Source organism: Artemia franciscana, unplaced genomic scaffold, assembly GCF_032884065.1.
Source record: "Artemia franciscana unplaced genomic scaffold, ASM3288406v1 Scaffold_897, whole genome shotgun sequence".
NCBI classification, from domain to species: domain Eukaryota; kingdom Metazoa; phylum Arthropoda; class Branchiopoda; order Anostraca; family Artemiidae; genus Artemia; species Artemia franciscana.
Window position 1 is genome coordinate 166,943 of NW_027068925.1, and position 13,014 is coordinate 179,956.

General features: G+C 36.7%; 1 protein-coding gene across 1 annotated transcript in view; it reads left to right on the forward strand.

The window, feature by feature from the left end:
* Nucleotides 1-10,234: 10,234 nt before the first annotated feature.
* Nucleotides 10,235-13,014, forward strand: part of LOC136043735 (fringe glycosyltransferase-like) — a gene marked incomplete at its 3' end in the record, with an annotated part of 40,146 nt that continues 37,366 nt past the window's right edge. Inside the window, exon 1 of the mRNA XM_065728644.1 lies at nt 10,235-10,668. Coding sequence (XP_065584716.1) covers nt 10,300-10,668 — 369 coding nt within the window. The remainder of the gene's footprint in view (nt 10,669-13,014) is intronic.

A 13,014-nucleotide genomic window follows, 5' to 3' on the forward strand; every position in this document is an offset into this window, starting at 1 on the left:
GGTGCCCAATGTGACAAAGGTGCCAATAATTGACCAAATTGACAAATTTATTCTAAAAAAAGGGAAAAAGGAATAAGGGCAATTCTGGGAGGAGGGGTTGGTGTGCAGGGTCCCCCTACCACCCTGGATCCGCCACTGATTGATGGTGTACAAGATTATACGCCAATTGACAGGGCAGCCATTGCTTTGGCTAGTCCAGGATCGGGCTCTGGAACTGTTTGGTGACCTCGAACACAGACACAACTGAGTTTTATCTACTATACCCTTTTCCACAACTTCCAACAATGCCATTAATTCTCTACCACTTTATGTTATGTGTTTATTCCTGGGCCCCCTATAACCCCCAAACCCTTGGAAAATATAGACTAGGCAATGATCCTTAAAAGATGCAGGCGAATCGAAAAAAAAAGTTTTTCGGCCTTTCTTAGGTCACAATTTTGAGATTGGTTCATGCTCCTAAACTAAAATTATTCTCGTAAATAGGATCCAGTTGGCCAGACCAGTTACGGTTTCGAGCCGTCAAAAAAAAAAAAAAAAAAAAAGTTATTTGACCCTTATAGTGCCCATTTTAAGACAAACTAATATTTTTTTTTCTTTTCATTGTCTTTGTTGCCATTTGACCATTTGTTGACATTCGACCAGTTCTGGATAGACTACCCCGTCCCAATTGGTATAGTCTATCCGGGGACTGATAACCCTTAGCCAAATCATCGAAATAATTTTATGTTTTTCTTTTAAAAGTAGAGAATCTGTTTCCCCAAAGCAGGTTTAACCTAAGGATTTTCAGATATAAGCTTCAAACTAAAAAAAAAAGTATGTTGCAAGTTTTTGGGTGTCCGTGCCCCTAGCCTTTGTATGTGTGTACGTGTGTATATGTACGTGCATAAGGGTTCTCTTGATCAACGAGCTTACGGGTGGACTGCCTCTTTTTTGTCTTGTGAATGGGAGTCTTTGACCAAAGAACTTAAGTGTAAGTTTTTACCCATAATCATAATTAAAAGTCGTGCCCTATTTTTGGGGGGGACTATGTCTCTAAATTAGTTTTTTTTTGTTTACATTAGGTTCTCCTGATTACGGTTGTAAGTTTTGACTAAAGTAGAGAATATGTTTCCCCAACGCAGGTTTAACCTAAGGATGTTCAGGTATAAGGTTCAAAAAAAAAGTATGTTGCAAGTTTTTGGGTGTCCGTGCCCCTAGCCTTTGTATGTGTGTGTGTGTGTGTGTATATGTGTCTGCACAAGGGTTCTCTTGATCAACGAGCTTACGGGTGGACTGCCTCTTTTTTATCTTGTGAATTGGAGTCTTTGACCAAAGAACTTGAATGTAAGTTTTCATCCATAAACAAAATTAAAAATCGGGCCCTATTTTTGGGGAGACCATGTCTCTAAACTAGTTTCTTTTTGTTACATTAGGTTCTTCTGCTTACGGTTGTAAGTTTCGACAGCAAGTTTGACTGAATTTTGAGGTCGGTTCTTGCCCTTAAACTGAAATTTATTGTTGTAAATTAGGATTCAGTTGGCCACTCATCCACGGTTTTGTTTCAAGCCATTGGAAAAATAAGGTTGTTGACCCTAACAGGTAGTCTCCGAAGCCGCAAGAATATCGGGGACACACCTCCGAAATTACTTCAGCCTACCGCCACTTCAAAGGCTTTGGCACACCGGCGCACTGTCGATGTAGTCAGTGGCGGCGCGCCATCAAAAATTTATAGCGCCGAGATATTCTCTGAGATTACTGAGAGGAAAATATAAGGCAAAGTTCACTATTCAATGGCAAACGCAAAAATTTTGGAATCTTCTTAAAATGTTTTTGAATTTACTCGTCTTCTATGGACTTCAAATTGTCCTTCAATTGTTTATGTCCTCTTCACTACACTGCTATAATTTCTAATTACAATGAGTATCGACTAGTCTTGATGTTCTTCGAATACCTTCTTTATGTTTCTTTTTTTTGGTTGAACAAATATATGTATAATATTCACCAAATATATAAGGTCAATAGCACTCAACCCCCCAGGGACGAACCCAGCAGTAAGTTTTGGGGGGAGATGGATAAAATGGCTGAGGGGATGGTAGTACTGATATCATTTACATCACAAGATGAGGAGTTGAAAAACAGTAACCCGCATCCAACCCACCGTGTTTCTATAGACAATATCCAGCAACGTCAATGCAGAACTTGCCAGGTATATTTTACAATAATCCTTCCCATTTTTACAACCTCTCTTGGCCCAAACTTTCTTAGCAAATCCATAGTAGACAGTGGTGCATTGATGATCGTGAAATGAATCATTAAACCATTCGATGGGTGGCAATTTTTCTTCACGCAGCATCGAGGTGGAGCTGTAGTACTCATAAAGGAATATGCCCTTACACGTTAATAAATAATACATTTCATAATTTGAAAAGTGCTGTTTAAGAAAGTGGAAACAATCAAAATTGTCAATTTTTTGTACTTGAATCAACTGACTTAGAGATTTGGGAAAAAACTGTAGAAATCTAATGGATTTTATTCAAGTACTCATTATTATTTTCCTTTTTTTTTCTATTAGAACTCTAAGAACAGCAACTTCTCAGATGATTTAGGTGTAATATTATATGAAAAAGACCCATCTACCTATGCGCCATCCACAACCTCACCTTTCTGATAACTTGCCAACGGTGGTAATGTGAATTTCAAATCATAGTTGGAATTGTGCATATAAACCGGTAGAAACTACTGTTGCTTAACGTTTAAATTACAAGATTTATGTGCCAGTCCACGAAACTTACTCCCTCCTGATAAAATAGGATTGCTTAAATGGTCATAGTTGTGGACTGACATTTTCCCACTACCCTCAACAAATTTCATCTTACAAACCCAACATGTCTTTATTTTAATTGCCAACTCGTCATCTGGTGATAGAGTCACTGGATAATTTACGCTGCGCAGCCGTGAAATTGACTTATTAGCTGTTTTAATATGTGTAAATATAGCTGCACCTACACGATCTTCCTCCCCCCCCCCAAAAATGTCTCAAAACCTCTACCAATTGCATGGTATTACCCGAGTCTCTTTGAACATGCCCACAAGGTTGCACTTATCCATGAGTTTGGCTTCAATTTCAATCCACCTTGTCGCTCAGCAAGATCGACTTGAACCGCAAGATGACCCTGCCACCTGAAACTATCTCCACAGATTGGTACCAATTTCGCTTACAGTGCCTCATATGATTTTTTAATTTTAATTCTGTATAGAATCTATAAAGACAAATTGGACAATAGCAGCACGTTAATCCCCATTTATTTTATTTTGATCCCTCATTTAAAACCCGACTTATGCTGGGAATTGGAAAAAATACCCAATTAAATTACAGTCTTTTGCAGGCTCTTAAAAAAGTCATACCCAGTGTTTTTCCGATTCAGTGGACAATAAATTTTCCCCCTTTTATTTGTTAGCTCCCCTTCTTCAATCTCGGTATTCGTTCTGTAAAACTAAAAGCCCAATCTTTAAACGCTCATTTGCCCTCTCAAAAATGTCAATCCCCTTAAGAGTTACAGCATATCGCCCCTTTAAATAATTAAAATTGGCTTTAGGAAGCTCTAACCCCTCCCCACCTCCATTAACTGCCAAATCATTCTAGTGTGTCTTGCTATAGTATCATTGAAACAAGGTTCATATCCCGCCACCAGGACTGCGTACTTGAAGCAATCTAAGCTCGTATCGAAACAAAAGCATTGTACACCCTTAGAAGCCTCTAAATCTGCATTATATGGTATCAAATTATTCCTTCCCTCTTAAAACAAATTCATTTATATATTTTCTTATATTTAAATTATGACTCTCCGCCCTATTAAAAATACGTCCCACTCAATCCAAAAAAAAAACGCCCTCAAAATTATGTAAATCTGGGTGAAGTTTCTGCATTTCCGTTTGCAGGTAATGCGAATGCACTTCAACTAACTTTTCATTAATTTTTTTTTGTTCGGTAGATGTTTTAACGCTCTCCCTTCATCCCTCTTCCAAATTTGTCGTTCAAGAAGTGCCTTGAATATATATATATATATATATATATATATAGAAACTTACACTAAAACGTGATAATTAAAACTAATAATGTATTTTAAAAACCTTTTAAAACAGCCCTAGCATCCTTACTTCAACGAAGTTCAACCAGGACTCAGAAATCCCTCTAGGGATTTCCTCCCCACAAATTTTTTCTCTAGGCAATTCAATCCTGGTGAAAATTTACCCCGGACAATAACCCTTAACATCTCCACGCGTAAAATCGAGTCAGCAAAGAGAAAGCAAGACATAAGATGAATCAAACAGTTCGTGGTAACGAACTGTAGTAAGGAGCGACCCGGCTCAATAGTAACCAAAACTCTAAAAATTTTGATACCAATAGCTACATCAAAAGAATCGCATTTTGCTGGTTTTAAATATATAAGTTTCATCAAGTTTAGTCTTACCCATCAAAAGTTACGAGCCTGAGAAAATTTGCGTTATTTTAGAAAATAGGGGGAAACACCCCCTAAAAGTCATGGAATCTTAACGAAAATCACACCATCAGATTCAGCGTATCAGATAACCTTACTGTAGAAGTTTCGAGCTCCTATCTACAAAAATGTGGAATTTTGCATTTTTCGCCACAAGGCAGATCACGGATGCGTGTTTATTTGTTTTTTTGTTTTTTTTCCCAGGGGTGATCGTATCGACCCAGTTGTCCTAGAGTGTTGCAAGAGGGCTCATTCTAATGGAAATGGAAGGAGCGACATTAAAACTTAAAACGCACAGAAATTACTTCGTACATGAAAGAGGCTGCTACCTCATTAACGCCCCGCTCTTTATGCTAAATTTTTTTACTGTTTTAAAAAGAAGAATTGAGAGAAAGAGTCGAACTTTAGCGTAAAGAACGGGGCGTTGATGAGGTAGCAGCCTCTTTCATGTACGAAGTAATTTCTGTGCGTTTTAAGTTTTAATGTCGCTCCTTACTTCCAGTTAAAAAAACTTGTTTTTTTTTATTTAATTCCTTATAAGAATTCTGGCCAATTACCCCATTTTAAAATTCCCCTGATAAATTCACTCCCTGGAAACTTCCCTCCCCGTGGAAAATTATCCCCATAGAAAACCACACCAGCAGAAAATTTGCCTCCTACCACCCAAAAATGTACGCATACTTTCCAATAACAAATACTATACGTAAGCAATGGGCAGATTTTGTGGATTTTAAGACCTTTTTCCGGGGCTGCCTTCCAAATTATGGCCACTTAAAAAGGGCACTAAAACTTTTAATTTCCATTCGAATGAGTTCTCTCCCGATATTCTATGACCACTGGAGCGATTCGAACACCCCTGACAAAAAAAAATAAATAAGTATCTGTGAACTTTTTTCTGGCAAAAAAAAATGCAAAATCACACATTATTGCAGATAGGAGTTTCAAACGCCTACAGTTGGGTTCTTTGATACGCTGAATCTTATGCCTTGATTTTCATTCAGATTCCATGAAAATCTGGTGGTTTTTTCTCCCTTACCCGAGAATAAAGCAAATTTTCTCAGGCTCGTAATCTTTGATGGGTAAGACTAAACCTAATGAAACTTATATATTTCAAAATCCGATTCTTGTAATATATCTATTGGTATCAAAAATTCATTTTTATAGTTTCGGCTACTATTGTGCCGGGTCGCTCCTTACTTATAGTTCATTAACACGAACTGTTTGGAGCCCAAAAGCTACATTTACATATCAGATTGGTTTAGCTGATCCATTCAAAGAACCTGAGATTACATTCTCTTCTCTCTCTAGCTCACAGCTTAGATACCAATACAGTTATGAAAAATCATATTTTGCCTATGAGAAGCTTTTGGTACAGAGCTCCGACGTGAGATCGTACTGCAACACCATAGGCGGGAAAACCATAGCTCTGAACTATTAGTATCTAAGCTGTGAATTGCTCCAACTTTTAGATTCAGACTGCCAGTTTCCTGTCTCCAGCCGCTAGCATCACTACCGCGCACTGTGTCCCAAAAATAAATCGAGTTTTCATAACTGTGTTGGCATCTAAGCTGTGCTCAGGCTGCTGCATCTAAGTTTTTAAGACAGATTCACTGGAAATGATATTCATGGCGAATCCCTCGTATCATGTAGTACCGGGACCCACTGGACCAGGGCAAAAAACACAATTAAAAAAAGTAGCTAAATAGGACGTTACCACAATAAACAGATTTACATAAAAGCTTCCGAATAGTATAATTTAAATACAATCTTTTACTTCACTATACAAATAATTCATAATAATTGAGGAGCAATAGTTGCCTAATCACATGCTTAGTTCAAATATAGGTATGTTTTATAGGTAGGTAAGTATGCTTTCGACACAGATTAACTATATTTTCAGTGGGTCATTTTTCTGTATTTTTCATTGTGTTGTTTTGGGGTTTTATATTTTATATTGTAGTGTTTTGCTGTTTATTATTTTGTTGGTTTCGGTAAATGGTCTCATACTCCATACTCTTTTTTCTTTTTTAGCAAATCCTCGCAAGCTCCGCTTTTGTTGTGCTATTATATAAAAAATAATTATTTTCAATGAAATTATTACTACTGCTACTATATTCCTCCAGCTGAAGAGATACTAGAAATTTAATCCTCTCTTCATATCAGTAAGAAGAACCAAGAATTTGGCCCTAAAAGCAACATTTTTGAGCTTCGGGAACCCTTTCCCAAAGAATGGAGATCCACTGACTCTCCCAACTTTCCTAATGCTTGCGTAAAATAATGCAATAGTGGGTAATTGCCCCTCCATTTTGTGTGGACTGTTTACCTAATGTTTAGAGATAAATGTGACATCATGTGACAATGTGACCTCTCAAAACTAGGACGATTCATATAGCTTTTCAGAAGTCTCAAGCCAATTAGCTATCTCCTAATTTTCTGTCAAAGTTAGGTCATAATAGATATTTATCTGTTTGGAATTACCGTAACAAGGAGATCCTTTTGATATAATTATTGTTGTCACAGTTTCATTCTTTAGAGTTTCAATTAATATTGGAGCAAGTCATGTGTATTTATTTTTCTCTTTGTTGCCAGATTTTCAAAATGTCGAATGTATTAAACTTATTTAAATTTGTGAGGCAAATTTCTGTTTTGGGACAGAAGACAAACATCTGTTTTGGGAGAGGAAATTTAAACCCATAGGAGTCGTGGTTAAAAAACAATCAACTTACTATTGCTCTAGTCACTTGGGCCTTAACTTAGTGATTATCCTTTTGGCCGGGCGATTGGGCCCCGTATTTAAAAGGGTCCCGCGTAACCGTCAAAACGACCAAAAAAATTGAATTCAATTTGGTTTTTAATTTAGTCAGGATAGTCCCTTCATTAGAGAGATTTCGCACTAGCTGCGTGAATAACTTTACGTACATAAACTTCTATGCGATATATTCTATTTCAAAATGTAACATATAGAAAGGGCCCCGAAAAAATTCAATCAGGCCCGGCACCTATTCAATTCGGTCCTGCTTTTTGTTATTGTCGGAGTAGTAATGACAGTGAAAACATATATGTATTATTATGATCACACCGTCCCAGCATTAACCAGCAGTGGCTCTCGATAGTTCTGGAAAATTACAGCTTACTCTGCTAATTGTAAAAAAAAAAAACTTCGAAAAATGAAAGATAGCTTGACTGAGCTAATTCTCACAAATTCTTTGGTTGATAAGTTAATCGGAGCTATCAGGTCATAGGCGTAGGTTTAGTAATTATATTCTGGTGAAAGTATTATGCTTGGAATATCGCGGCAATGTTTGCATGTTTGTTATTTTTATTATTTTTTATCTTATTTTCACCACTGTAGCTTTTTATTCCTACTACTGCAAATAAAATACTCGTTAGCTGTAAAGCTTGTAGATCTAAATGCATATTTTATATATAATCTGTTTTTTTTTTTGGTTTTCTTTTTTGTAGAGAACACAATTTATTGTAATATAGTAGAAATTCTTTAGTGATTACCTCCTAATATTTACATTGAGTAGTTTCATTGCGTTTTAATTTTGAATTTCTATATTTCTTTAATTAAAAAATAGCTGTTTCATTGACTTTTTAAATTTTATAAAGTCTGATCATAAAATTTGACAGTTAGTTTTCGATGTTGGAAGAAATATAAATTGTACTTTTTTTGTAAAATTTTTGAAAAGCTTTGAAGTCAAGACATTGGTAATTCTTACTCTTTTTCATTGGAACTCGAAAATACAAAAAGATGATGAAGTGCAATTTTTAGCCGTCCTAGTCAAGTGGGCTAGATTTGAAATCGTTTGTCCGCGAGGACAGGGGCTCGAGTCCTGGTGTTGATCGTTATTTGGTTTGGAACAGGGGTCAGTGGTGTGATACTGTATACTTAGCCAGAATTCACCAAGCTCTAAATGGGTATCTGGAGGGAAGATAAACAGGAAGAGTGCGTGAAAACAAAGGAGGCTGGCTACCAACTCCATATTGTATTTGCTGGCTGAAAGGTAATGAAACCAAGATCAGCACCGCCAGTAGGAACAATAAAGTCCAAGACCATACTCTTTTACCTTTAGTCTTCGTTCACGATGCCATTGAAGGAAAAACAATAGTAAAGTAGAAATTTACATTATGTTTTCTGAGCATTCTAATGAAGGGAAGGGATTTCAGGGACTCGCAAACATAGGGTAATCAAAGAAGTGGAATGTAGGTCGCAAGATAAGGAAATCCAGACATGGAGCAATATATAAACATCAGATTCCCTTGAGGTTCCTTGCATCAGATATTTTGCAAGTAAATTTATTCCAATTCAATTCTCAGGCAGTTTAAGGTCTCGCTATTATTCATTTGGATTAAAAAAATTTTTTAGGAGAAGTTAAGGTTGATATCTCATCCTTGTTTTGTCCGAGGCTCGGTTATGGTAAAGAAACTGAAAAGGAATTGTAGACCCCAAGAACACTTGCCTGGAAGGAATTCTGAAAAGAACTGATACCAATTTAATTCCCAAAAATTTCAAAAAAAACATAAAATAAATCTAGAAATAAAAAAGTCAATCAATTGACGGCACGGCGATCAATTTTCAGCGGCGTGCCGCCACCAAATCTTATTTTGGCGTGACTTCAGGGACTACTTATAGGGCCAATTTTCAGGCGAACTAATTTTGTCTCTTATTTTCTTGCGAAGCAGGTTTCACCTAAAGATTTCCAGATATAAGTTTCAAAACAATAAAAGAGAAAAAAAATATGTTGGAGGAAAACTAAGTTTTTGGAGGTCCATACCCCTAGCCTTTGTGCGTGTGCATGAGGGCTCTTTTAATCAGTGAGCTTACGGGTACTGCCTCTCTTTTGACTTGCGCATTGGGGTTCTTGACCAAAAGACTTAAATGTCCATTTGTTTTTCAGTAGGCCATCGCGCTTACAGCTTTAAGTTTCGATTGTAAGTTTGAGTTACAACGGTAGCCTAAGTTTCAAACTGATTCAAGATTTTATCGGGATAGGGGGGGGGGGAGGAGTTACAAAAAAACTTTAAAAGATGCAACAACATTTCGTTTATATTCATTTTTGTTACTTTTTTACGAGTAAGACAAATATTTCTGGTGGGGGGTTCAACCCCCCACCCTGGATACGGTCTTGATCAATCATGTCTCCTTCTTTCTACTATAAAATGATGAAACCTAGCTGTGAACAATTGACCGTTTTTATAATTTATGGCCATTGCCCTAGGTGCGTGGGAGAAAATTTCATCTCTAAGGCTATATTTATAGAAATTTCCGATAATTTAAAACAAGATGGACATCTCATTAAAATATTATGGGGATTATGTGGGGCTGGGTAGTGAAAAAGGGTATGTGAGGGAGATCTTTACCTTCTATGGCCTTTCAAACCTTAAAAATGGCAATATAACTCTTAATTTCCAGTCGAATGAGTCACCTCCTTAGTTTTTACGACTACCACTTCCACACGAAATGGTCGGGGAAAATGATACTTGAGAGCCATCAATTGTCAAAGTTTAATGTATTTCCATTTGAAAAAGTAGTTAATTTCTTTGTTATGCATTTCATCCCTTCTTCCTGGCCTATATAAATTGGCTCTACAATTAGCCTCCAAACTTCAGTCCAGCCAGCGCAGGCAGCTTGAGATCCTTTAATTTGGGTGTCGAGATTCCTTTGATTTTAATAGCAACACGCCTTAAACCCCTCAAGCTTTTTGAGACACTTGTTGAACGAGGAACACAGCAACTGCAGTCCTCCTGAAGAATCTGAGCGAAACATTAGCAGGTGGTTCTGATAAGAGATAAAGTGAACAATCTGAATGCTAAGATAATGCATGAAATTGACTCCAAAATGCGGTTAAAACTTGGGAAAGTTGTGCAGTTCATTTTTCTAGCATCTTGTTTATTGTTTTTTATGACAATTACTTATATTAAAACAGACAGAGCTAGTGCCGAAGCTGGTGAAAAGAATGATTTCGCCTCGGTATGGCAAGAAAGAGTGCCTCAGTCTCTGGATGCATCGAAAGAATACGAAAATATTGAAGCTGAAGTAAGGAAAGTTGAAGTGATTAAAAGGACTACAACTAAGGCGCCTTTTAGTCAGGATGATCTGTTCATATCTGTAAAAACTACTCTAAACTATCACAAACCAAGACTAGATCTAATTTTGAAGACCTGGTACAAACTTGCAAGAGATCAAGTAAGTAAGATTTTCGGTAAAATTCTAATTAATTGACTTCTTGCTATCTCGGAAAGAGTTTAGGTTAGGGAAATGACACTTTCGGGGATAGGTCTACAGGCTAAAGTATGTCCCGGGAAGGTATTTTAAAGTACCCACCTCCGCTCCTTCTCCCTCTAGAGCGCCCTGAAATTTGCCTACATGACAGGTCTATACCAATTGAAATTGTGACAAAACAACATTTTACAAAATTAGAAGTCAAATTTTCCAAGCAATTAACAGCAGTGGCGGATCCAGGTGGAGGGCGCGTGCCTCCCCCCCTAACAGTGCTATGGATTAAAATATCATATTACCATATTACATATTAAATATCATATATTTTCTATGGAGGGTGAACATCTTTTTAATTTTTTTTATGGCGGGGTAGTTTTTATACCCTCATCAGGTTTTAGATCAAATTCACGACCATTTCCACTACCTACCTACGACATATAATTGTTGAAATTCCCTTCAAATTGATGATGTTTCTTTGTTCGCAAGTTTATCAGAGCAACCTACTATGCGCCACCCACTAAAAAAAGTCCTGGATCCACCCCTGATTAACAATAGACGTACATCCGACTAAGTTAGAGCTTATCCATTTGGAATAGCTTTATTGGGCGAAGTGGATTATTTTAGCAAATTCAAGAGATCAAAACTTCGGTAAAACTCGAGTTAAAGGGTGTTTTTCAATTGTCGAACTAGGCTGAGAGCTATTTTGAAGTGCCTAGCCGAATACTCGTTAATTGGAAACTAGGGAAATTTGTCGTATATGATAGAAATAATATAGAAAGAAAAGAACTTGGTAATTCAGCAGCATGATTTCCCCTTTGAAGCATACAATATAGGCTAATAACAAAATAGGCTATATGTGCCGTCCAATTTTCTTCTTTCCAAATATTGACTAATCTTCACTCCCGTGATCATTGTCCCTCCAAAACCTCCTTAGCGGATCAGGTTTAGCCCTAGATTATGTAGCCTATACAACTTTCAATAAACTTTCAAAATTTTTAAACCTACTTTAGAATATGCAGAAAATAGCGTCTTTAAGGGAACGGTTAAAATTTACATCTGGGTTAAATGCAATGCAGCCCGCATTTCTCCCAACGTTTGGGGATTGTTGAATCTAATATTAGCATACTATCTTTTCTGGAAACCATCTATTTTTTTCTGAGTATGTCAAATTTATTTTTAATTTGTAGAATTTTTCATATAGTCTTTACAACACTAAATTTAAACGATTTACGTTTTCCTAACCTACAATTTGCTGAATAGTTTCTGAGGCTGACAAAGATCAATCTTTGGGGCTGTCCCCAAGTGCAATCTCGTCCATAATGCTTTGAAGCGGCTTGCCAAAAAAAAGCGTGAATATAAATAACCAGGTCCCAAAAGCTACTAAAATTCTTTTACAAATCACATTAGCCTAGGTAGATGGGTTTTCTGCTTCACTACTCGTGTCCTATTTATATTAATTCTAAAAACATTTTCCAAGAAGTCATTTTGGTAAATATATGACTGTCCATATTATTGACTTACCAATAAAGTGAACATATCACTTAATACCTTTTTTATGCGCCGTTTTCTCGGTCGTTTTCGACAAAATAATGCTACATTTTTTCGGTGCCAAAATTATTTATAATAAGGTTAGTTTAGGTTAGGTTAGGTGAAAAAGTGATTAAATTTAAATTTGCGAAAGGAGCGATTATTATATTCATAGAGTAAAAAAAAAAGGCATCGAGTGGTATGTTCACTTTATTGGTAAGCCAATAATATGGAGTCATATATTTACCGACATTTTTCAAAAAACAGTAAAGAACCATATTAAAAAGAAATATATGACGAATAGAATCAAAATGAATCTTAAAACGAACAGTAGTTGGAATAAATAATCAGGTCAAACTTGATACAATGAGAAGGACCAGGGAGTTATTTGCGCTTTAATGAAACCGATCTGTATTGTGAGGGGGTTTTCGGTCTTAACCCCCATCTTGAACCCCCCCCCCCCCCACAACTGAAATGTTTGTCTGACTCGCATGAATATAAAAAATGCACAAAAACATTTTGATGGTTTTTTAACCCCCGCCCCGCAATAAAAAAAAAATATGCGACCCGGCAAGCAGGTACAAATATTGGAAGAAGGCACCCCTGTCCCATTCCTCCTAATTCTCAAGGTTTTTTAACCCTCTCGGAATTTCTTGGTTTTGTACAATTCACCTGCTTTCTATTTAAACTAAAGCCTGAAAACATCCCCCTTCCGAAATTTAATTCTATCAGTCGTTTATAATAGGAGGAGGGGGTTGTTAAGAGTTAAAAAGAAGAAAATAGTAT